Below are 27,020 nucleotides of genomic sequence, written 5' to 3' on the forward strand. Positions count from 1 at the left end.
AAACAAACACAAAGAAACTATTTGGATTTTTAAAGAGTTTGTGATTTGCTGAGGCGGAAGTGGGGAGTGAGTGGGATGACAGGGAAATCAACCTTAGCCATGTGCTGATAACTGTTGATGCTGGGTGAAGGGTTTTACTATGCAATTCTGCCTGCCTTTGTATGTTTGAAAATTTCCAATATAGAAGGTCAAACAGAACCAACTCACTGCTTAAAGGACGTTGACAACATAGAAAATACTACATATAAATAATCTTTTGTTGTTTACAGAGCAGAGATGGAGTATTACAAAAAGGAGAAAGAGCTAATTTTCAATTCCTAGATACATTTATCAAAACAGACCCACCTGGGCCGTCATGATACAAGACATGCAGCTTGGCCTCTGCTTCCTGGGAAAGCCATCATTCTATTGTTGGGCCCTGGGCTGCTTCTGAGGTTCTAGTAACTACTTGTATTATTTCTGCTAACTAGATTGAGGATTTATATTGCGGGATATCAGTAGTGCTACTCAGGTTATTTTTTTACCCTATTTGTAAGCTTTTCTCACACTATCAAGAACTACAAGAAGACCGTGAATCTCACAGGTGGGAGAAAGCATATTTTACTCCAGGGAAAGTACTGCTTTGCTTAACTTGAAAGGCTACCTTTCACTATAACAGCGATAAAAACTTTTGTAGGAAGAATAACAAATATGTAAAATCACCTCCATTGCTGTGGGCCATTGTCAGGGCTTCCAAAGACGTTTCTGGAGTTATTTCTAACTGGCAGATCATGACTTTGGCTCTGCTAATGGTCCTGGCTGCTTCCCTCAGGTCTTCAGTATTCAAAAGTAAATTTGCTCCAGCCACTATAACGATGATATTCTGGCCTATAAAGAATTTCCGCATATTTATGTTAAAAACCAAGAGATGATATTCTGCAATGTTACAATCACCCTTACAAAGTCATAATGCTAAATGTGTTTTAAGTCTTAATTTTGACATTTCTAGGTGATTCCGGTGAAATTCTATATTCCTACTGTATCTTCTTTTACAATATCCCTGCTCTGTAGGTTTAATATTATTCTGATAATTTTGAGTAAAATCTAAAACATAATTCCCCTACCAATATTCTTGTATACAAAGAATACTAGCTGGAAAATGATATATAACATAGTTAAAAATGACTGGTACAGAGTATGTGGTAAAGATCCAAATCCAAAATGACAGATGTCATAATGATGTGTACGAACAGGAGTAAACTTGCCCAACACTAAAAACTAAGGCTTTGTAGTATGCAGTCAGTTCGCGTGTGTACCTTAGGGTATTCTGAAAATCAAAACATATTTTATAATATCTAACAGATGGGAAATTGTGCCAGATAACCTAAGGTCAAGAGAGGGACATGTGACCTATGCAATACCAGATCAAACAGAAGCTGAAGTAAGAATCTTACATACTCATTACTTGGACCCACTCTCAATAATCCCACCTAAATGGGGAAGAAGTGGGGTGCATTTTATCTGTGAGGTGAGCCCTCAAGAGCTGTGCTGTCCCCTATGAGAGTCACGAGCCCAAGCCACATGTGGCCCTCGAGCACTTGAAATGTGTCTGGTCTAAATTGAGATGTGCTTCAATTGTACAATACATAGCAGATTTTATTTTTATTTTTTAAAACTTTTTTATTATGTTCAGTTGGCCAACATACAGTACATCATTAGTTTTTGTTGTAGTGTTCAACGATTCATTAGTTGCACGTAACACCCAGTACATAGCAGGTTTTAAAGACCGGGTACAAAAAAAAAAAAAAAAAGGTAAAATATCTCAGTAGTTTTTAAGAACATTTTGATTACATGTTGAAAAGAATATTTTAGATATTTCAGGTTAAGTGAGTATATTAAGATTAATTTTACCTATTTGACTTTTTAAAATGTGGCTCATGGAAAATTTCAAATTCTGTCTGTGGCTTGCATCACGTTTCTTTTGGACGGCATGGATCTAGGGGACGAACTACAGCGGTCATTTCTTTTCTGTGCTCCAGGCTGCTTGTGCTGATCTTGTATAGACATGACCTAAAATTACCTCTGAACACAGAACACGTGCTAGCCTATCATCTTACCACAGATGTGTCTGTTGGCCACAAGGAGGACTTAATAAGGTGGGGATGGTTCAGCATAAACCCAATCTTGGTACTGGAAAAATTCAAAGTACCCACACACTGAAAGACAGCATATCTCCTTCCTTTTGTCCTTCAGTGACCTCATTCTCTCTGCATCTGTGCTGCTGACTCCTGGATCTACGTTTCTGGCCTGGCCTTGGCTGATAAGCAACAAGACCAAGACTACAGCTGTCCAGTAGACATGGCCATATGGCCAGATCATTCATGCCTCCAATTTAACTTGTCAAAACTGAATTCTTTACTTTACCTTGCTACTCATTCCTTCACTTAAGGGAGCTGATGGTCCCCTCTCTGGGTATTTGTGTTAGCTCTTCTATGACAATCTAGAGTCTCAAGGGCATTACCAGATACAATATATAAATCAGACAAGTTCTAGCATAACAGGCACTCAATACACAATATTAAACTATATCTTTGCATGGAAAGTGTAGTTTCTTGCTACATCGATAAGGAAGAAATGGAACTCGAAGATATCCCTAGAACACAAAAAAGAGGTTTAAGACAGGGAATGAACTGCTGTTGACAGCAATAATTACTTAAAATTTAGCTGAAAGTAATGAACACAGACTGTCTATTGTTAGAATGAAAAATTTTATCTTCTTTAAGTGGAATACATTTTTTCATTGTTGTTATTGCAACTCTGGGATCACTAGAGTAGAACTAAAAATACCATATCTTCTGTGAGAAATGATTGTATGAAACTATATTACAAATCAAAGACATTTTATGACAAATCCTAATTTCACAAAGTGCACACTGACTGCCCACAATGCACCAGGTTCTGTCTGAGGTGCCCCATGAAATGCTTGGTACTTCTGAATATTCATTCTGAATTAAAGAATTTCACATAGGTTTTTTTTTTAATATTTAAAATAGTTGGCAGAAATGATGAAAACTTTACTTGAGGGTAAAGGGAAGTTACTGTTTTTAAAGACAAATGTTTCAACTGTTGCAAGGCCCTGTGACAGACAGACTTAGTTGTATATATAGGCTTTTGAGATTTGATTGCTGTTTAAAGAGCAGACAAAATTGAACACTAATGATAAGTTAGAAGTAATTAGTTGCTGCCATTTGCTCAGTAAATATTCTATAAATATGATTCATTAACTTCCTTGTGCACCTATCTATTTACATTTATTTACCTGGTATAACTGAAATGACAGATGAATACTTAACTGCTTTTAAAGACAAATATCAATTCTGAGTTCATATGAAGGGTAATGGGACATTTCAGGATATAAATATTATTTTGAGGCAACTGTAACACTTCCTATGTATTGATGGAGAATTTTATATTTAAATGATCAAGTTGGGAAGTATAAATAAAGGGAAACATGCACAGTTAGATGGGAAAGACCACACTTGGGGCCTTGGAGCGGTGGGTATAGGAAGAGATCCATAGGATTACGGTAAAAATTGATGCTCCTGCTCTCGTTCTGGACATGAACTGTTTCATGAAATGACACTTCAATATGCGAAACACGTACCTTCATTATTGACAATTATAGACGCAGTTCCCGTAGCAGCATCTTGAGTCTGATATGTAAATTCTAAAAGAAAAAAGAAATTACAATCATATACACACAGCCTGGCATGGATAATCTCTCTTAGCAATTTCAATGCACCACTCATCTTTGGAAAAACTTTTTAACCTTTAACCATCTGGAATGATAAAAGAAATAAGCAATTAGCGCTAATTTATACCCATCACCTATACAACGAAGAAGACAGAAGCCTTTACACTTAGTTGCACCTTTGCTCTACATTAGTAACAACCCAGCAAACCACCCCCCCTTCCAGTTTGCCCACATTAATCATAGTGGATACATCTGCATTCCTCTAGATCGTCACATTTCTTTTCTTCAGTGAAAGAAATGACAGACTTGAGTTGAGAAATTAAAGGTCAAACCTATACAATGAACTTGGTTGTGTTTCTTCATAAGCTTTGCATCTCATCAAGAATCATGGTCTGGAGTGTAAATGGAAATGTTGATCAGGCGGCCTTTGGCAGCAGCGAAAAGCCTTGAAATGGAGCCAAAGACCTGCATTCTGCTCCTGACTGGCTCCAACTAGCTGTGTGCTCTTGGACACGTTGAGAACCAGTCTGGCCTTCAGTTTCTCTTTGTGCAACAATGGCATCAGCTTCAGTGGTTTCCAAGATCATTTCCAGCCATGACAGTCAATGACTTTTCTTAAAATATCTTTTGTGAATGCAGCACCTGTTTTCTCTTGTCACCTGCTTTTGAAACATTTCTACGAGATGAAGGTTTGTAACCTCTTATCATTTTATTCCCATCTGGAGGAATGTACATGAAAGAATTAACCAAACGACATTTAAGTAAGACGAGACGAGGCTGTGCATAAAAATTCTCTGGCCACCAGAGGAGGATCTAATAATTCTATTCTATATTCAACTGTTCTTGTAACCAGATCCCAGAGGAAAGTCATAAAAACTAACTTTAAAAAAGTTGCAATTTTACCTGTAGAAATATCGTTCTGTTTTAAGTTTTCTATATAGTCTTTGCCAAAAGAATCTTTGCCAACCTGTACCAAAAAAATGATGAATGTTAGATCTTTTACATTTAGTAAAATGCTACAATGTAGTTTTTAGAATACTTTAGCATTTTAAAAGGGCATATCTGCACAGTACTTTATAAACATTAGCTAATTAATCTTCTTAATGTAAGATGCTAGACTTGATTTCAGCCCAAAGAATTGTTCCACTTATATCCTACCTAAAACGTGAAGCATTTAATGACTGTCAGGAGTTCTAGAACTCTGCTCTCACTTTGATCTGTTCATGTGGAAACTCCCACTGAGACAGAGCTGTCTACCATCAACAGTCCTCAATATTTATGAAGAATCTCAGTTGTTTGTACTTCACTATAAATGAGGGCATCTCTGTAATGACTTGCCTGGTGTTTTAGAATCTTCTTATCTGACACAGGATGGGTTCAGAGAAGAGGGAATTTAAAAAGCCCTCGCTAACTTGGGTAACTTGGTATCGTGGAAGTCTGTTGCTTTTGCATCCTAGCATGCATTCTGGAAATGATACTTCAGTTCTTCCCTTGGGCACCCATTCCTCTTCCATTCATAGGCAACATGGTTAAGGTGGCACATTTGTTACAATCATTGATCCTATGTTTGACACATTGTTACACCGAAACTCCATAGTTTAAGTTAGGGTTCACTCTGGTGTTGTACATTCCATGTGTTTTGACACATGTATAAACATGCATCCACCATTATAGTATTATCCAGAATGGATTCCCTGGAGTAAAAACCTTCTGTGCTCTGCCTATTCATCCTTCTCTCTGTCCAAGCCCCTGGCAACCACTGATCTTTCTACTGTCTCCATAGTTTTGTCTTTGTAACCTTTTCAGACTGGCTTTCACTTAGAAAATACATCTAAGTTTCCTCCATGTCTTTTTTGTGGCTTAATCACTCATTTCTTTTTAGTGCTGAAAAATGTTCCGTGGTATGGACGTACTGCAGTTTATCCATTTACCCACTGAAGGACATCTTGAGTTGCTTCTAAATTTTGGTAATGATAAATTAATGTGCAGGTTTTTGTGCAGATGCCCTTTTATTTTTATTATTTTAATTTTAGTGTAGTTAACATACAGTGTTATATTGGTTTTCTCCTACTTTCTTTTAAATTTTAACCAGTTAGGGGACTTCACAAAAACAAATTTCCAGGAGGTCCTGAAAATCCAGAGGTTCTGGTAACACTGGGCCCACATTCCTGCAAGGCTACCCAGCTGGAACTGCCCCAAAGGTGAGTGCATGCTCTCTAGACCAGAGCCCCCACCTGGCCTACTGCAATTTATGTTACCTGCTTGGCACCTGTAGGCTTTAGGCTTGCCACTCCTGAACTACTATTTCTCTGTCCTGCAGGTGAGCACTACTTCAACGGATCATGTATCTATCTGGGTCTCAGCCACTCCTGCTGTGCTCTGCTTTTCCACAGAAAATCGCTCCCTTTGGGATATATCAATAGAAAGAAACCTAGAGATTTACTTGGGCCAAGATCCTCAATGAGTGAAGAGAAAACTTCCTGGTAAGATTTTGGATTGTCTAGATCAGGGGTTGGAAAATATTTTTCTATAAAGGGCCAGAGAGGTAATAGTTTAGACATTGTGGGCCAGATGGTCTCTTTTGCAACTATTCAACTCTGCTGTTGTAGAGTGAAGGCAGCCAAAGAAAATCTGTAGACAAATGGATGTGCCTGTGTTCCAATAAAACTTTATAAAAATACGTAGTAGGCAAGATTTGCCCCATGAGTGGTAGTGTGCTGACCCCTGATTTAAATGCCACCTCTGAGAACTTCTTCCTCAAAGGACATTTTTCCCTGTGCTCCTTGTCTGGCAGAAATGCTGATTAGCCAATAACCTTGAACAATATATAATAATTTCTTATTAACAATTTCTATCTCTACAATGAAGAGCATCCACTAGAAAGCAATGCTGTGGGGGAGAGCTCCCCGGTGGAAGGAGGTAATCTATCAAAAGTTTTCTTCATGGAAGGCTGGCCGTTTATCTACTGAAGCATCCCATTTCTTAGGTCAAAGATTCATACCAGAAATAAATTGTTTTCTCTTCTTTTTTTTTTTTAAACATTATTTAGCTCTCTCCCATGGGCAATCAAGATACTATATAGTTGGAAAAGCATCATTATAAGAATGTTGTAGGGATTAGAGGAAGGCCATTCCTAGGCATGTGGGGCCTGGTACAGATTAGAGCGAAGAAACTTCTCTCCCCTTTCCTATCAGTTTAATACAGGCAAAATCTGTTTAAGGTGAATTTCAAAGGCATATTTGATCAATGGTGCAATGATATAAACATCAGGAAGTGCAGGGATTAGGAAGAATTGTTCAAAGGGAGGAGAAAACCAAAAAGCATGTGGCTTTGCCCTCAGAAACTGTCGGAGGGAAAATCAAACCTAGAGAGGCACCTGTCACACCAAGTGGAATATCGTGCCCATCCAAGACATAATCAGGGATTATGCTCATGGTAACTGCATTTTGCAGGCTTGCTGCAGTCGTATTTTATTTGTAATGTTTTTTAAGTAGGCTCCATGCCTAGCATGGAACCCAATCTGAGGCTTGAACTCACGACCCTGAGATCAAGACCCTTGAGGTCAAGACCTGAGCTGAGATCAAGAGTCAGACGCTTAACCAACTGAGCCCCCCAGATGCCCCATGCTGCCTGTCTTCTTCCTGCTCTGGGAATCACCTGAAGGGCAACGTCCCTCAGGGATGGTGATGGTTCCAGATTTATTCCAATAGTGAATTCCTGGCAAATCTGTCCGCTGTCTATGTGAGACGTGGAACAAAAATACTTTGCCTTTGCCCTCTTGGAATTTCCATGACAAAAATAAAAATCTGGTAATTAAAAAATAATGGCAAAGTAACGACGCTGCTGAGGATCAAGAGAAGTCAACCTTAGCTGCATTAACTTTGCCTCAGGGTCGTGGTGACACATTACCAAGTAAAAGAACTGAGTAGGAGGGCGATATTCACATTTGTGTCAGGGAAGTTGACCCGTGTGGTTTGGGGCAAGCCGCTGTAACTGCCCCTCGGCCTCAGTCTCCTTATCTGGAGAGTCACAGTGAGTTTGCTGTGGGGATAAAATAACCCGCAAGAAGCGGGCTGACAACTGTAAAGGATTCAGTAAGGGCTCGGTGCTATCACTGTCCCTGTCCCCATCCTCATCATCACCAGCTCAGTACTGCTGCCTCCATGGCCACTTCCCTCGGGGAATACCTGCTGCTTGCATTCAATCCTGCCTGTGTGGTTCTCCCTGATGCTTCCAATTCTTCCTGTTGCTCCCTATTTTCAAATAGAAGAGCACCTGGTCATGGAAGCAAGCAGGCGGGGGCACTGAATTATTTTAAAAATAAGACTGTATTACTATTATTGTAATAAAAACATAACATCTGCATTAATGGTGAAACTAATGCTGTTTAACGTAACCGGGTATCCTGTTACTTCCATAAGAATAACAGAGCCAACCACGAGCATGTGTGTGTCTTAGACATACACATTTATTATATCGACACGTAGGCAAAAAGCAGCAGAGATCTGAGGGCTCTTTTTTCCTTCTGCATTACAGAGTAGCACAGATGCTTTGGGCAATGTCATACTAAAAGAATGCCATTTTCCCTGTTTCCCCACCCTCAAACCTCTTACACAATCATTTATTCTGCTCGATTGACTTTAAAAAAAAGGTCGAGAGAAGCGAACATCTTCCAACCCCCTTTGGCTACTTCTGACTCAAATGTAAGCCTCTTCCCCAGGAACTGGAAATTCATAAGCAGACATCAGAGGAGTGGAACCAAGGCTCAGGTGCCATACAGTGCCTGCCATTGAGAGCGGACTGAAAGCATCTTGAAAATCACAGTGAATGATACAAATGGAATGATTTGTAATGACTGTAAATGAAAATCAGTGAATAATTGTTGAACACTACATCTGAAACCAATGATGTTGGCTAATTGAATTTAAATAAAAAAAGAAAAAAAATCACAGTGAATGATTTCAAATGGTCCTGAAACAAAAAGGACTTGACATAATAATATCATAGGGGAACCTTCGTAGGTATTTTTGGAGGCTTCTGTTTTCCCGGTCACATTTTGCCTATCAAATTGATAAGAGAACTTTAAGTGTAAGTATCTTGGCCATGAAGCAAAATAGTGCGAATGGGAGTCAGGAAACTTGGAATCGAATTTCAGTTCTGCCATTATCCAGCTAGTTAAAATTCTTTACATTTTGCTGCAAATGGTTCCACCTGAGCCAGGTAGGGTGGGACTGGGGTGAGTTCTCTCTGGCAGGTAGGAAACCAGGAGTTCTCAGCCTTCGCTGGGCATTAGAGCTCCCGAGGAGCTTACAGATATCCTGGTGCCCAGGTTACACCCGAGATCAATGAAATCAGCCCATGTAGGTGGGACCGTGGCCCATGCCCCAGGTGACTACAATGTATGCCTCCAGCTGAGGCCCACTGGATTGCAGGATGAACGCTGGGAGAGTGCGTGTGAAGCTTGGTGTGGACGATACGAGGAAGGAGAGCGGTCCTGCCTGGCACTACGCTGGGAAGTCAACTAAGTGGGAATGCGGAATGTGGCCTGCAGAGTCTGCCCGGGGCGAGAGGCCCAATAGGGTCCAACACGGGGATCAAGGTATTGTAAAGCTACACACAGTGCCACATTTGTGTTTGCGGACTCCGGTCTCATTTTGATGTCACCAGGCTTGCCTCCCTTTCTCTGTGGGCTTCTCTAACACTCGTATTTGGCAAAAATCATTGGATTTCTCTGTTCTACAGAGTGGTCAGCAGAAAGGCACTATTAACTTGATGTTATCATTTGACTGTGTTAAAACACAAGGTGAGTACAATATATTTGTGTCTATTTTCTTGCCTTCTGAGAACTTAGAAATCCTTTCCCCCTCCATCTAATCAAACCTCACCTGTTTTTCAAGTGCAACTTAAGGCCTACCTCCCCTATCCTAGCTCTTCTTAATGCTCTCATTTCAACTCCTAGAGCATTCCTAGTAGATACCATTAAATATTTAATTGAATACCACCTTATATTGTTTGCCTAAACAATCTTCCTAAAAGTCTAGCCTTCCTAGAAGCTTATCGGAGACTCTAGCTTAGCGTATATTTATCCCTCCTTAAGTCCTGTGCGTGAAATGTGTTCTGTAAGTATTTGGTCATCTTAGTTGCCTGTCTGTTCATTTTCCTTGGCCTATCTTATCATTCTTAAAGGGACATGACTACAGGCACTCAGACTGTCCTAGCTGTGGCTGCCAGAAGGTCTTATACAAGGTTTTGCTTCTAATAGCCCCCTGGAAGGCATTCCTATACTCTTTCAGTAGCAGCAGTGAAATACTTTTGGGCAGAAGGATTCTGGGAAAAGCACATAGTCTTAGGTAGCCTGGGTAAGCGTGTTCCAGGTGAAAGAAGCCAGGTCATCGTCAATTATGGACAACCACTTGCAGTTAAGTCAAGGTAACTCCTAGAATCCCAGCTGCTCTTCAGGAAATCCCAGGCTCAGCTCTTCCCTGAAGCTTTTAGAGTCATGCAGTTGAACAGAACTTTCTGCAGTGATGAAATGCTCTCTATCTGTGCTACCCCAAACAGGCACTTGAAATGTAGTCAGTATGATAAAGCAACTCAATTTAAAATTTTATCTTAATTACAGTTAAATCAGCCACACATGGCTAGAGGCTGCCATCTTGGATAATGCAGCTATAGAGAGATGTAAATTAGAATAATGGAAAACAGCAGGACTGGGTGGATCAGGAGCATGAGCATTTCCTCTAGCTAAGGGTCCTGAGGTATTTCCTTCACTTTTACCACCGAGAAGGCTCTCTGCATTGAGGGAGAGCCAGTCAGTGGCTTCCACAGTCCAGAACCAGGATCCAGTGCCGAGGAAGGTGACTGCAGTTAGCACTACCATATATTGAATGTCCACGTTTCAAAATGGTTGAGGAATGGGCTGTTTGGAATCCCTGAATGGTAGAAAACATCTAGGAATTCCATCTATCAACATATAGTTGAGGTAAGTAAAACCTAGAGGACCAAGATATCTTACCCAAGGTCAAATGAAGTCGAATATTTCTGCTAAAAAAGTTATCACTTCTATTAAAACAGGTTACCAGTTCTCAAAGTTACAATGCACAGAAATATAATTAACACTAAAACCAAGTTGAATGCAATTTAATCTTTGTTATACAAGACATTTTGTGACTTCTCAGTGCCTGAGGGTCATGATGAACAGCAGGTTTGGGAGCCTAACATGCATTTGTTGTCCTATAACAAAACCTAGCTGTTGCTTTTTTGAATTAAGTCCCTCATATTAACCTTTTGACTTGTCACTTGTGGCTTTGTCATAAAAGAGGACAGAAGAATACAGAAAATTCCTGTTGTTCAAGCTCTCTGGTGGTTTAAATCCCACCTAAATGGGGATAATGGCCTTGAACATAGAAAATTAATGTTACAGTCACCATTTATGAGTCCCGCTTATCTGAGAGTGGAGGTGGGTAGGAGGTAAGAGGTCGCTGGTGGTAATCCAATTTTCTTCCATTCTTCCTGTATGAAACACATATTGTTTATTTGCTTTGGGTCCTAGGGTACCCTGTATTTGGACATGTGGCCAGGCATTCTAATCAATATAGCCAGTAGTTTTAGTCAGTCGTCCTTCAGCAGAATTCAGGAAGGGACAAATTTCACATCATTATATATAACCTGGAAAACGCTGGTGACTACTTTTTGATCTCTGAAAACTAAATCTTAATGCACAATCAGTTGACTGTCCCACAGTAATCTAACAGACAACCTAACCTTTTTTGTTAAGATGATGAGTACTCTAATACACTGCTTTTCAAGCCATCTGTAGTGAAGGCTGTTTTTTTTTTTTTTCATTTTCAATCCACTGTGGACTAATAATTCTGTAAAATATAACAACAATGAAATAAAAACAGAAAAGAGTCCTACAAAATACCAGGCTTAATTTATTATTACTATTATATTCATCAGCTATAACACTATTCTGTCAAATGCTATAACTGTTGCTAATTGCTTACTCTTAATTCCTGTTCAGACCCAGTGACAGTTTACGGCCCGGCCTGAGGATCAGACTTTGAGCGGCGTGGGCTCTAACACACTGCTTCTGTCACACAGCTTAATATCTGCCCATTCTGCAAGGAAAACACACAGCTGCTTGTATTACAGAGGTGTTTTTTTTTTTTTCTTTTTAAAGGAAGCTCTATGCCCAGTGTGGGGCTTGAACTCAGGACCCCAAGATCAAGAGTCACGTGCTCTACCGACTGAGCCAGCCAAGCGTCCCTAGAGTTTTGAGAGTGTCATGTTCAGGGTAAGTAAGACCAGGTAGTTTCTTGAAGGTCTTCTCACTTGGCTGATTTCAGATCTGGGTCATTCGGGTCCACACCTGTTCAGGGCTTCTTCCCACCACATAAGAAGCAGGCTCTTTGGGCTCAGACTGGGCCACTGCATCTCGAACTCTTTTTTTTCTACCCTGGCCCTCCTGAGCAGCCAGTTTTGGATATCAAGAAATAACATTTAGCTTGAATGGAATGATGGAGGAGGAAACAATTAAGAAAATCGGGTGAAGTCCTATGAAAGGTATTCTCACAGACTCTTTGCCCTGCCAAGAAGACTTTCATTTTCTTTTCCTTTTTTTTTTTTTTTTAAAGATTTTATTTATTTATTTGAGAGAGAGAAAGAGAGAGAGAGAGAGAGAGCACATGAGAGGGGGGAGGGTCAGAGGGAGAAGCAGACTCCCTGCTGAGCAGGGAGCCCGATGTGGGACTCGATCCTGGGACTCCAGGATCATGACCTGAGCCGAAGGCAGTCGCTTAACCAACTGAGCCACCCAGGCGCCCACTTTTTTTTTTTTTTTTTTTAAAGATTTTATTTATCCATTCATGAGAGACAGAGAGAGAGATGCAGAGGCAGAGGGAGAAGCAGGCTCCCCGTGGAGCAGGGAGCCCGATGTGGGACTCGATCCCAGGACCCTGGGATCATGACCTGAGCTGAAGGCAGACACTTAACCGACTGAGCCACCCAGGCGTCCCAAGACTTTCATTTTCTTCTTCTTTTTTTTTAAGATTTTATTTATTTGACAGAGAGAGACACAGTGAGAGAGGGAACAGAAGCAGGGGGAGTGGGAGAGGGAGAAGCAGGCCTCCCGCTGCGCAGGGAGCCCGATGTGGGGCTCGATCCCAGAATTCTGGGATCATGACCTGAGCCGAAGGCAGACGCCCAACGACTGAGCCACCCAGGCGCCCCAAGACTTTCATTTTCTATGATATCTGCCTGGATTTGTAATCTGAAAATATCACTTCCAATTCTCCTTGGGCTGTGGCCTTGGGGCCACGACTCAGGTGACAACTGACTGTACAACTCCTTAACGACTTCAAGTGTTTTATGATTACATGTTTCACTGGATGCATATTGATGGGCTCTTGCTTAATAGTCCTTGTCACAATATCTTGGCAAATAATTCCCCTGAGCTCAATATAAGCTGTTTTGCATGTGCCATCAGTCTTACTTCACCAGAGCTTGGATTTTAGTTTGTTGCAGGGTGGTCGTAGGTAAGTTAATGTTGCTAAGAAAACCGAAGGAAATTTTCTACCTGTTTTTCTTTTGTTCCATCTGTTCATTTTTATCTTGAGTCATTTCATGATTTTGGTTTCTACTTGGAATTTGTCATCTTAAAAAAACTGCTATATAGCAGGTTGGCTATTTGGCTTAATAAGAATATAGTTCACCATGGAAAAATATCATGAATGGATAACAACAGTTTCTATTATAAAAAAGATATTTTTCTTTTGAAGAAATCTGAGAATATTATGCAATGTGTTTAAGCTTAAAGAAATCTGTGTCTAAAGATTCCAGGTGGTCTAAGCAAAGTCACCCCGTATGGGTTTTGGCTGAAGCCATGCTTTCTCATCCTCTCTGTATGGACACCCAGGCTAAAACCGAGCGCGGGGCTGAATGGCCGACAGCTGCACTGGGGCACTGCGGATATGAACAGCTTGCCCAACTGCACAGGTGCTCCCGTGCACTGTCGTACGCAGACCAGAATAAAACAAACAGCACTGTTGCTTTATCAAACTCCTGACTGTGCCATTTCCCCAAATACAGCCCTCTGCTGTCTATTCCTCTCACATCCACTCCTGACGGTTGTATGATTCACTTCCCAAGTTCAGTTCCACAACTCAAATATTTTCTATTTTGCGTTTCTCTTTGCTTCAAATTCAACAGACCCAAAATAACACCAATCTCAATCTTCGAATTGGATGAGATCCCAGGGGACATCCAATTTTGACTTTCATGGCTACATGAATAGCATTTATGAAGCTTCCAAGAGGGGTTCTCTAATCTCTCCTTTTACGGCTCCAGCTCGAGGGAACTCCTCTCTTCCCAGAGCAGCCATTTTTGGTACTTTGCTTCCAATACCAATTCTCTGTCCATGTTTTCCCGGCCAGGAAATATCCTCCTCCTTCCAGTTCCCAAGCCCGTTAAGTCAGCACCATCTGATGACTCCCCAGGCCCTTCATTTCTAATCAAGTATAGGATCGGTCAGGCCTACAGTAGCTCCCTCTCCAAGCCCCATAATTCCTAGCACGTACTAGGTCATCAATAATTAATGGCTGATTGGGGCGCCTGGGTGGCTCAGTCGTTAAGCGTCTGCCTTCGGCTCAGGTCATGATCCCAGGGTCCTGGGATCGAGCCCCGCATCGGGCTCCCTGCTCGGCAGGAAACCTGCTTCTCCCTCTCCCACTCCCCCTGCTTGTGTTCCCTCTCTCGCTATGTATCTATCTGTCAAATAAATAAATAAAATCTTTAAAAAAAAAAAATAATGGCTGATTAACTGACACTTAAGAGTTCAACCTTAGAAGATGTGCGTTTCTTACTTTGAATCTTGTGCTTCATGTGATGTTTTTGACCAAACAGCTAGATAAGAATTTCATCAGGTTAATCATAAATTAGAAATAAAACTACAGCTCATTAGCAGATGAAATGATAATTGTATAGTTTGTACATCATTGAAAGATTCCTGTGGAGAGAAGAGTGCTGTATACAATGGGAAATGACATTGCAGAGAAATTTTGGTAAAACTGACCCAGCTCACAGGAGTGAGCTCATTCTTTTAAATCTCTTAGATTTTTCTTATCCTTTAGTGTGTAGACTGAGTCTAGCTTTCCTAAAATAAACTTTAGTGTTCTGCCAGTAATGCTAGCATCTTAAAATTTCATTAAACACGCAAACATTGAACCTTTGGCAGCCAATTTTATTTTCAAATGATTTCAGTCAGATGAATAGGAATAGGGACTATTGTATCTTACTGTCATTTCCTTACATACCTGAAAACAGAACTATGCCTAAGGATTAGTTGGAGGTAGTTCATTAAGGCCCAGATTCCTTTCTGATGCAAGAGCTAGCATTAGAAGAAATAACTTAGAGATGAGTGAATCACCACTTATTAGACCAAGTTTCCAAAAGCTGTATTGCAGCAAAAATTGCTAAAAACCGGGTGACTTCTGCTGTTTAGAAGCCAGAGTATAGAAACCCAGTGGAGTAGGCGAATTCCTCTCACTTCTCACCCTTCACTTAGAAGCTCAGTAAGTTAAAGGAATGCAGCATTAAGCTACTTCCCAGAGGACTCAGTGAGGTAGAAACGAATATAAAGGATAAGGAAAAAGACTCCCTCCTATTTCAATCTTTAACAACCATACAAAGCGGATACTCAAGCAAAGTGCATGCACATGTGTGTTCACAGCAGCACCGTTCACAACAGCCAAAACGTGGAAACAGCTCAAGTGTCCATCAACAAACAAGTGGATAGACAAATTATGGTCTATACAATGGGATATTATTCAGCCACAAAAGGAATAAAATAGATACATGCTATAAGGTAGATGAACCTTGAGAATATTATGCTAAGTCAAAGAAGCCAGACACAAAATGTCATGTATCCTATGATTCCATTTAGAGGAAATCTCCAGAATAGATCAATCCACAGAGATGGAATGCAGATTGGTGGATGCCAGGCGCAGGAGGTTGGGGGGTGGGGTATGGGGGGAAACTGCTTAATGGTAAGGAGTTTTACTTTGGAATGACAGAAATGTTCTGGAACTAAGAGAATGGTGGTTGTCCAACATTGTGAATGTACTAAATGCCACTGAATTGTTCCCTTTAAAATAGTTAAAAAATAAAAACCAAGTCTTAAAACCAGACCCTTGCCTCTAGAATCCTCTCCACCGTCCTTTACACTTACCTTGCATACCATGGATGTCTTTGCTCCAAGCCTGGCAGCTTGGACACACTGGTTGGCACCTTTCCCTCCAAAGCCAATAAAAAACTTATGTCCATGGATGGTTTCTCCGGTTTTTGGCAAACGAGAAGTAAGACTGTCATAATTTAAAAAGAGAAGGAAAAAAAAAAGGCACATTGGTACCTGCAATCAATTTAAGTTCTTCAGAAGAGAGAGGGAAGGTTCTCTGATGGAGTCTAGTCTTAGCCATCAGAAATGCAAGCAGAAGTAGAGAGGATCACCTTTTCCTTTAAGATAACACTTGGTAGTTGGCCTCGATATCCAGAATGCATCTGCTGACAGGATGCCTGCCCGTCCCCCCACAGTCCCACAGCCGCGCTCCTAGAGCCACTTCAGTTTCTAGTGTCTGCTGCATCAGGGGTGTTCATGCATGCCTCCATTTTCCATCATGGGGAGCTCTTGGATGGAAGTCCCTTCCGATTCCCACTTCCCAGTGCCCAGCACAGACTTTTATTCACAGTGGGACTTGTACATGGGACCAAGTTAATGTGTGTTTCTGTACTGGTTTATCTGGTCACTTTAACAAGAAGTAGGAAGTGTACCAGGGCTCTGGTAACCATGTTCAGAAAGGACCTAAGGAGAAGAGGGAAGTTGCAATTCTAGGCGCTAAGGAATCCCATTTGTTTCCTGGCAGGTGGGGCAGGAGTGGGTTATTATTTCGATGGCAGGATAGGTGTTAGTCCCAGTCCATCCTGTATCCCACCCATTTCAAGTACTGACTCAAAAAGAGCATCTATTCTTAAAAAATGGATTCTAGAGAGCTAAGTTTAGTTGAAAATTTTTACTACAGAAAATTTCAAACCTATAAAATTAGAGAAAACAGTATATTGACTTCCCTACCCCCATGCACTCATCACCCAGATTCAACTATTGTCACCTCCTAGCCAACCCGGTTTCAGTCTCTACCATCGTGGACTTCTCCAAGAGCTAAGGATTTTCACTCACCTGTTACTGCCTGGTGAGGGTTTTAGTAAAGGAGACAAAAAGTCAGAGTAAAAGGTTTCCTCCAGGTATGATTTTCATAACATTAAACTGGAAGATGTGAGGAAACATCTTTGAAGGACAGAAGATGTGAAAATGAAAAGGGTGAGTGTGAGTCAGTGAGTGAGGAAGATGGGCTTGATCAGCATGAGGACTGGATGGCCAGAAAGAAGTGGGCCGAGGGCCAGATGGAGCGATGGCAGGCGTGACCAAAAAGGTTAATTAGCTTTAGATGGGAAAGAAAGGCCAAGAGGGAAGTTCACGGCAGTAAGTCGATTGAGAACCTACCCTGTTTTGGCAGATCTGAAATTTATATTCATTTCCCACCTAGGCTGTGATCTATCTGAAATCAGTCTCTTGTGCCTAATCTTAGAGTACCTGGACAATGCCAATTCCCACAGATCACTAATAGCCTGTTTGCAATGGAATGATCTATGACTGATGCCAAGAACACACGATGGTGTTGATAATGACCAAGTTCAACCTGTGCACCTCCTTTATGTAGTTCTAAAAGTCTCAGTAAGTTGGGCTAAACTACTCCATTCCCTAAGACTGGAGTGTCAAATATGGCTATTTGAGATTCAAGAGACTCATCAATAATTTGAAAACATTCTATTCCACTCCTCCCCTTTTCAGTGCTATTTTTACCTCCTATTCTAAATGCATTTATAGTACTGATGAAAAAAATATCCATCTACAAGGTTCACTTCTGAAAAAGGTACTCAATCAAGAGAAAAATGGTTTTAATGTAATGTTATTATCCTGTCATTTAATTTAGCAATGACAAGTGATGATGAGATTTTGATTTGCATCAGAAATCTTAAACATTTTAGGATTCTGTTATGAACAGGCAATGATGAGTAATCTGTGCGACTGAGTAACTATGTGACTTCTTGGCTTATTGATGCTGCTACAAACATCCCTAACAACCTTAAAAAGAAAAAAATATCCAATGTGGCTAAAAACAGGCCAAATAACTTAATTAGTAAGACTGTCGGTATAGAAACTTATGACTTCCACTATGTTTATACTTAGATCTGGGTCCCAGTCCTCTGGTTTGAATCAAGTATATTTTTTATTATTGGCTGTAGGAAATCATGAAAAATATATCAGCAGATGATTATTGGGATGTGTATATATGGGACGGAGGAGTGAAATCGGGGATACGGTGTTGTGTTTGATGTGGGAGCAGATGGCTGGGATTTAAAACTCCTTTCTAAACAACTTATATTAACACAAGCACTGTACTAACTTAGCCATCACTAAAATTTCTCCCTCCTTTGGAATTCTACTCTTTTCTTTCTGCATCTCTGCCCTACTCTTTCTTTCTTCCTTCAATTGTAGACTCTCCCTGTATGGGGACAAGGACCAAGTCTGCCATTTTATCCAGAGTGCCTGCCACTTAGCATGGGCCTAACATATTTTTTGACTGAGTGAATTTTTTAAAGAGACTTCCCTTGTCTCCCTGAAGGGTAGCAGAATATGAATGGAGGAGCTCAGGACACGCTGGCCAAATGTACCACTTTGGTATAGTGCTAATGTTGGGCTGTCGGCCAGTGAAAAGTAGCCAATGGAGGGAGAGGCTTTCTCTGAACTGCCCCTTATCTGCCTCAAGACCAGTCCCCCAAAAAGACTCAACAGCCATGAATCCCCTCCCTGGGAGTTTCATCAACCAGCAAGGACGGACTCCTGTCACAGACGAGAAGTCAACACCACACCCAGACAAACGTCACAAACATCGTCATACCTCCTATTTAGTCTACTGAGGGCCAGTTCATCTTTCCTAAGTCATTTACTCTCCCCTAAGAGGCCTCCCACCGCCCTTCCCTATCAAGAAGGTTGAATTCTTAATCACCTTGGAGAGTCACTCCTTTTCCCCTGGGCATCGCCCATGTATACCTGGGGCATACAGGTTAATACATTTGTTTGTTTTTCTCTTGTTAATCTGTCTTTTATTACCACGGTCTCAGCCAAGAAGTGAGAAGGGAAGAGGGAAAATTAGCCCCTCACCTCCACCTCTCTTTTCTGTGTCTCCCCTGGGTAGCTTCCATTTCCTACTTCTGAAATGCGGATGTGGCGGGGTTGATGAATGGGAAGGAGACTGGTGGGGATGTTCAGTTGTCTGGCAATGACAATCCCATGGTTACCAGACCCTGCCCACTGCATTCACAAGTATTAGCAGCACTCCTCTCCTATAAGCAGGAACTCTAACTAGAAAACAGACTATCATTCTTCATTCATGTGTTAATTCAACAAATGTTAAATCGGTGTTTTCCAGTCTACCTCTATGGGACAAAAGCAACTTGCTGACAATGTAATAAATCCTAACCCTAATGCAAGCAATATATGAGTGGAAAAAAAATGTCTGAGCACAAGATTATTATGATCTGGTTCATGTTTTTTTTTCTTTTAAAGATCAAATTGGTTTTATTAAGCGATTTGTGAATCGGGCAGCATCTAACAGGTAGAGGGGAGCACCACAACTCATGTTTTTTAAAGATAAAAAGATATATGTATATGTTCTCATAATATGTAAATGCACAGAAAGTGAAATGTTAATGATAGGTATCCATGAAAAGGGTGGAGAGAGGGAGCGAAAGTTCATGTTTTACTTTATATACAGAGGTATACGCAACAAGAATATATTTGTGCATTATGGGAAGCCACTTGTTACTACTTGAGATTCATCTGGCTTCTCAGCATCTTTTCCCAGCTACCTGGGCTGGTAGCTGGCTCCTCGTAGGTGCAACCCAACACAGCCTTGCCCAATGCCACTCTCTTTCCATTCCAGGGTTTCTGTTCCTTGGTCATAGTTCCCCGGCTGTCCGCAGCAGGTAACCAGTTAAACACATCAAGCATCTTTGTATAGGCTTTTCTTGCTCCCTGGATTATAGCCGTGCACAGATTATATGCTCTTAGACCTTTGCCTTGTGACCTTTCTGTTGAACCCAGACTAAGTTTACTGCTTATTTTATTGATTTTTTTTTTTTAAAGTAAATGGAATGGAAAGCGGAGTTGAGAGCAACTAGAAAGTTACAGACAGGCAGAAGCATTCCCGAATTATAAATCCTAATTTACCTTGAACTAGGCTTTCCTATCTCTTTCCTTATTAAAATCATGAAATTAAGGTCTGGCTCAAGAAAGGACCTGCACAGCGCACCATCCCCTCGATGAAAGCATTAATATGATTTGCCCCAATTCAGACATGAGGTTTAGCAGGGTGCCACGGGCAAGGGGTTAAAAGGAAAATAAAAAGGGAGCAGTATACTGGTAGTAATACACTGTTGCTACCATTTAAAAATTAAAAATTGAGTGAAGTTTCTGAATGAGGGAGAAACCGCAGACAGAGAAAACCAATCATAAGAAATATATTTGAATTTAAAACAAATTCGTAGCTTTAAAAATGTCACATTTTAAATTTGCGCAGGAGGAAACACTGCTAAATGTTCACAGATGGCCCCGCAGTCTTCTGGGCTCTGAGAGGTCACGTGGCTAGAGCCTAGTTGCGCAAGGCAGCAGGCCTGAGCCACTTACTGATTGTATTACCTTTGACAGCTTTTCCCTCTTTGAACCAGCTTCTTCTCTTGCAAAACAGGTTTAATAATACTTGTCAACTCCTTAAATGCCTGGGTTTTGTGCTCGGAGTTATTTCACTGACAGGTGTTATCAGAACAACTAATCAATTGCTTTTAGCTTCTTGACAATGATGTGCTTGTTACAGATTCTCAGCGATGATTCATACCAAAGGAAGGAATGACCTGGTGAAACAGGGATGAGAAGTCTTTCGACCAAAGAGGTCACACTCTCCCGGCTCCAGCCCAAAGTCGAGGAATGATATGTTGCTTTTTGGCTTTTTGCGTTCCATCCTTTCTTCTGGCTGCAAGCTTGTGACACCCTGTATGCTTCTAGAATAGGGGATTGTACTATTATTGCCCAATTAAAATTCATTACACTCATTTATTATTCCTATTGCCTGTACTCTTCAGCCGTTATCTGTTCTGCTCAGCATTTGTGTATGTCACATTTATAGGAATGCGTGTCATTTCCAAACCAACCTAGTGATCTCTTTCTAGCTCTGTAAAAAACAAAAAAACAAAAAAACAGCTTCAAATCTTCATTCTGTGGTTCCTAACCCTAAATTTGCAGACATAGGATTTATTTAAGGGAATGAAAGCTGAATTATGCTTTAAACCATTAAAAAACAAACTGATTTTGATTATTAAGTCCTATTTTTCCTAGCTAACCAGTCTGGGGCTAAAAAGTAGTTTTGCCTGAAGATGTAGCTATCCTTGAATTTATAGAATAGATACGAAGAATATTGTTCACAAGTGGCCAGCCTTTCAGAGTGTCCTATCCTTGAACCTTATTTAAATTTTGCTTGTGTGAAAAAGTGTGCTAGGCACGGGGAGAGCCAATAAAGAGGAGTATGTTATGGTCTTACATGGCTGCCTTCCTTCCCATCTCTGCTCAGATGTTACCTCCTTGGAGAGGCCTTCCCAGACTACCTTACAGGAGATGTCCCTATTCCTAATTTTTGTTAAGTATTCATGCATTCTGACAAGGAATACTATGTTTCTGGATCAGAGACAGCTTTTTAATTACTCATAATTGTGTTAGCTCTCTGTGTCCCAATCTCCCCCAGGGTGACATGAGAGGAACTTCCAAATCATGAATTCTTGGGAGTTTATATAAAAGCTGACACAGCTGTTACTTCTCCCCTCTGGGGTGGGGAAGGAGAGGGAGAAAACACGGCCTAGTGACCTTGGCTTTGTAATATAAACGAATCCTCTCAGGGGAGCGAAGGGGTGGGAGATCTCTAGATTTACAGCCCCTAGAATGTAAATAAATGTGTTCAAGGAAGAAGTCCATAAATCTCTCGAAAAGTCTCTGACTTGCAAGGTTTGTTTGCCATTCAAACATTCTTTAATCCTGGTGCTAGTGATCTTTGCTCAGAAAGTCCTGATGATGCAGAAATGTGAGAGCATTCATGGGAAGAACATTCATGGCTTTCCAACGATTTTCTTCAGATCAATAGCACTGTCTTGACATTATAATACTCATTTATTTCCCTCCTATCTTCTTTTGGATTAATTGTATTCCATTTCATCTTCACTACTGATGTTATTAACTCGTTTTTTTTAAAGATTTTATTAAGTAATCTCTATACCCAATGTGGGGCTCGAACTTACAGCCCTGAGATCAAGAGTTGTGTTTCACCGAATGAGCCGGCCAGGCGCCCCTCCCTTTTTTCTATTTTAAAAAGTGATTGATCTGAAGTTTACAATGAGCATCTTTAACTTATATGGCTTATTTTCAAGCATTACCACTTTATTTATAAGTGTAATTTATTCTTCCATTTCCCTTCCTAATCTTTGTGCTAGTATTGTTACCTATTTTACTTCTGTAGGATATAAACCTTACAACACTGTGCTGTTAGTTTTAATTTAAACTATCAATTGCCTTTTAAAGAAATTAAGAAATGGAGGAAAGAAGTCTTTGTATTTGCCGGTATATTAACCATTTCTGGGGCTCTTCATTCCTTTGGGTAGATCTCAGCTTCCATCTCGTATCATTTCGGTTCTGCCTAAAGAGCTTCCTTCAGTATTTATTGTAGTGCGTGTTTCTGGTGATAAATTCTCTCAGCTATTGTTTTTCTGTCTTTATTTCCCTTCATATTTGAAGGATATAAAATTCTATGTTTACAGTTTATTTTTTAGGCACTTTAAAGATTTCATTTTTTTTTTCCTGGCTTGCATTATTTCTGACAAGAAGCCTGCAATGAATCTTTGTTCCCTTATATGTAACGTTGGGTCCCCCCCCCCCATGCTTTTAAGAGTTTGTTTATAATTGGTTTGCAGGAATTTGATTACAATGTGCTTTGCGGTTTACAGTATGCTTATCTTGCTTGGGGTTCATTGAAATTCATAGATCTATACATTTACAGTTTTCATAAAATTTGAAAAATTTTCAGCCATTATTTCTTCAAATATTTTTTGTGCCTCAACTACTCTTCTTAGACTCCAATTACACAAATGACATACTCCCTGTCCCAGATCATGAAGACTGTATTTTGGTCATTTTTTCCTCTATGCTTCAATTTAGATAATCTCTCTTACTGTCTTCAAGTACACTGATCCTTTCTTTTGTAATGTCTACTGATAAGCCCATCAAGTGAATTTTTCATTTCAAAAATTGCATTTTTCATTTCTTAAACTTCTATTTCATTCTTTTATGTATCTCCCACTTTTCTCCTCACTACATTCATGTTTTTCTTTAAATCACGGAGCATTTTATAATGGCCCTTTTAAAATCCTTTTCTGCTAATTTCACCATCCCGACCATTTCTCTATGTCAGTTTTGATTGGTTATGGATTACATTTTCTTGATTCTTTGCATGCTATTGATTTTTGAATGAATGCTGAATATTGCAAATGTTACACTGTTGTCTTAATTTTGTTGTATTTTTCAAAGGGTTGAACTTTGCTTTTTTTGGGCAGCTAAGTAACTCATCTGTTTGGTCCTTTTGAGGATTGCTTTTGAGATTTATTAGGGAGAGTTTAGAATAGCCTTTAGTTTAGGGCAAGTTTACCCCTTTTACTAAGTTGTGGTCCTTCTGGGATCTCTACTGAATGCTCCAGGGGTTCAATAATGTCTCTGGCCAAATAGAATGCAATACCTCCCATTCCTGTGTAACTTCTGGGAGATGTTCAGCTTAGAGCTCTCTAGTAGTGGCCCAGCTTTGTGGAGTCTCTATGTATGTCCATGTAGTGTTTAGCAACAGACTAAAGGGGACTCCTAAGCAGACTTCTGGACCCTTCCTTGATTAGCTCCTTCCTCTCCAATACATGTTCCCACAAATTCTACCCACCTTAGTCTCCCTAAGCTATGAACTCGGTTTTCTCAACGCACTGATATTGCCATACTTCCTTGAGTTTCTTTTCGCTGTGCCATGGTTAGTAATGCGCCTCCGGAACTCACCTGTTTATTTCCTTTCTCGTCGGGATAACATGCCTGTTGTCTAACATCTGACTGAAACAGCTGCTTCATTTATTTTGTCCCTTATATATCCCATTTTCTTGTGGTTTCTGGTGGGAAGGTAAGTCTGGTACTAGTCACTCTATCATGGTCAGAAGTAAATATTTTTTTTTAGAAGATTTATTTATTTTAGAGAGGGAGAGAGCGCAAATGGTAGGGGGGGGACAGAAGGAGAGGGAGAGGGAGAATCCTCAAGCCGACTCCCTGCTGAGCACGGAGCCTGACACAGGGCTTGGTTCCTGAGATCATGACCTGAGTGGAAATCAGGAGCAGGCCGCTTAACTGACTGAGCCACCCAGGTGCCCCCAGAAGTAAATATTTTTGAATGGATGGTCTACACCTTGAAAGACATTTATAGAGATAGCTGAGATGACAGATGCCTGTGTACATCACAGAGTGAGGCAAGAGCAGTGCAGAAGTGCTGTGTACGAGCGTAGCCCAGGGAGAAAAGTAAACCAGTTATTAAAAAGCAATATGGCCTGAATAAAGGAAACAAAAAGGGGCCGCATCCTCCTTCATCCCTCTGACACAGGATTGTAGAATGAGTACAGAAGGCACTGGGAGAGGCATATAGGTCAAATAGTTAGAAACATATTTAAAAATTAAAATGCCATCTGATGTCAACCAATCTTTTTGAATAATTATACACAGACCTCCTCCCTCCCAGCTGAGCAAAGTTCTGGACAAGGAAGAGAAGCTTAGATAGAGAGGTAGAGAAGGAGCTAATCCTGGAGCTAGAACGTGCGGGAGGAGAGGGCAGGAGAAATATGTGTGTAGGGGGATGAGTGAGAGGGGACTGGACAACTAGAGGATGCAATAAGGTATGTGGGAAAATCAGGATGCAGAAAAATAGAGCAGAAAGGGAACTGGTGAGACTAAAGCATTCATTGAAGTTCCTGATGAGAAACATTTTAATTCATTGAAGAAGGCAAGTATGAATAGTGACAAATAACTACAAAACCGGTATTTTATTTTCTATTTTGCCAATTAATTATAGTAAACTTTAAATTTCAAAATGACTTCTGTCACCACATTGTAATTATCTAGGCTACTTCTTCCTGCCATCTGCTGGTGTAGGTTAAAGAAATACAAATGGAATTAATTTTATCCTAAGCAAAATATAATTAGAAAGATAAATCAGTGTACAAAAAAATAATGTATTCTGGAATCAATTATTAAAAATTTTAACTTATCTACAATTTTTGGGTTTTGGTGCTCATGCTTCTTTCACATTCCCATCATCATGAATAATCAAGAACAGATCACATTTGAACTTCACAATAACGTTTGTAAGATGGGTTAGAGTAGGCGTTATCTTCACTTTGGCAGCCAGTGAGCTACGTGAAATATCATTCTTGTCCTTTGAGCCCTTCACTAGTTCCCAGGGCCTATGGAATGAAACCCAAACACCTTAGCATGGCTGATGAGACCTTTCTGTAACATCTAATCTCTGATGCTCTACGGACCCAGCAGTGGCTGTCCCCGGCACGCTCCATGTACTCCCACGGCCCTGACTTTGCTCCTTGTGTCATCCCAGCTGGCCAGAAGGTACCCCCTCCTCTTTTCTGCTGGGTTAGCACCTGCTTGTTTTCTAAAGCTTGGCTCAGGAGGCATCCATCCCATCCAGGCAGTTTTCCCCGTACTCCCACAGAACCTGCAGGCGCTAACCGCATCACACTACAATCATCTCTCTTTGTGTCTGTCTTCTTTGGACTAGCAGTTTCTCTGGAGCAAGGATCATGTTTTACTAATTGCAGTATCCCTAGCACTTAGCACAGTCCCAGTCTTTCAATAGTGTACACAAGTAACCAAAATACTGGACAGACATTCATCACGAAGCTCACCCCTGTCCTCTCCCAAGAGTGCAGACGCTAGGGCGTGAAGAGCTGGAAAAGGGACGGATCACTAAAGGAACTTGTTTGTAATACCACATGGTAGTGTGCTTGCTTTGTCATGTGCAGCTTACTTTTTTGTTTTGTTTTGCAGTTTACTTTTTAAGGTGTTTACCGCAAAGGGATCAAAATTAGCAAATTTCCCATGAATGATCTCTTTTGATGTTAGGGAATCTGGTTGACAGAAACATGTTTACCAAAATATTAATTTAAGAGTGGGTAACTGATACGCAACTTTCAAGACCAATTTAAGGAGCAGAAAGGATAATAAAGGATATTCCTCTACCACTGGGTATGCATGACACTCCTCAGGTCAACATTCCTCTGGCTTTTACTTTACTGAAATTGTGATGCAGAAGAGATTTTTCTGTTCCAAGTATGACAAATCAAGAGGCTTCTGGTGGAATGCAGGTTAGAGGTTATGCAGTATGTTAGACAAATGTAACCTTTTCTAGGTATGGTCTATATTTTTGGCTTTTTTTTGAAGTAATCTAGGTCCTACGTTTCATCCACTTTGGATTGAAAAGCTTCTAAATTCACTTATTCCACCATCCAATTAAAATCTTTTAAGAATTAAGCAATCATTTCCTGACTTGCCAAGGATTAAATTTAGATGCTTGGTTGAACATGAGCCTTATCTCTCAAGCCATCACTTTTAATTGGAGCATGTAAAAGGATAACACAGGGTTTTAGCTGGCATCATAGTCTATCGCCATGGAAATGTAAACATGGCTTTGTATTGAGCTTGTCTCAAAGCAAGTTTTAGGGGTACAGAGAGACTGGGAGATGGGAGATAAATTATGTAAAAAACAATGCTGTAGATGTTGGAGTGCCCTAGGAGTTCAGACCTTCAGTGATCTCATCCTGCCTCACGACCTCAAATATCCTCGATACATTGATGACTCTTAAATTTATATCTCCAGCTGGTCCTATTCTCTGAACTCCAAACTCCTATATCTGTCTTCTTGACGGTCTCAGTTGGATGTCTAACAGGCACCTCGAATCTTGCATGTCCACCCTGAGCTCCTGATACTGCCCTCTTCCTAGCCAGCTTGCTCTGCTCCCAATCTTGTTTCTTGGCAAAAGTCAGCTTCCC

General features: G+C 40.6%; 1 protein-coding gene across 3 annotated transcripts in view; it reads right to left on the minus strand.

The window, feature by feature from the left end:
- The window catches only part of RBKS (ribokinase), an 82,500-nt gene that overhangs the window by 50,850 nt on the left and 4,630 nt on the right, over window positions 1-27,020 (minus strand). For all 3 annotated transcript variants that reach the window (XM_032391492.1, XM_032391495.1, XM_032391494.1), the window contains exons 2-5: window positions 15,960-16,092; window positions 4,637-4,700; window positions 3,644-3,706; window positions 703-867 (exon numbers count right to left, since the gene is read on the minus strand). In XM_032391492.1, coding sequence (XP_032247383.1) covers window positions 703-867; window positions 3,644-3,706; window positions 4,637-4,700; window positions 15,960-16,092 — 425 coding nt within the window. The remainder of the gene's footprint in view (window positions 1-702; window positions 868-3,643; window positions 3,707-4,636; window positions 4,701-15,959; window positions 16,093-27,020) is intronic.

Source organism: Phoca vitulina, unplaced genomic scaffold (assembly GCF_004348235.1).
Source record: "Phoca vitulina isolate PV1807 unplaced genomic scaffold, GSC_HSeal_1.0 scaffold63, whole genome shotgun sequence".
Lineage (NCBI taxonomy): Eukaryota > Metazoa > Chordata > Mammalia > Carnivora > Phocidae > Phoca > Phoca vitulina.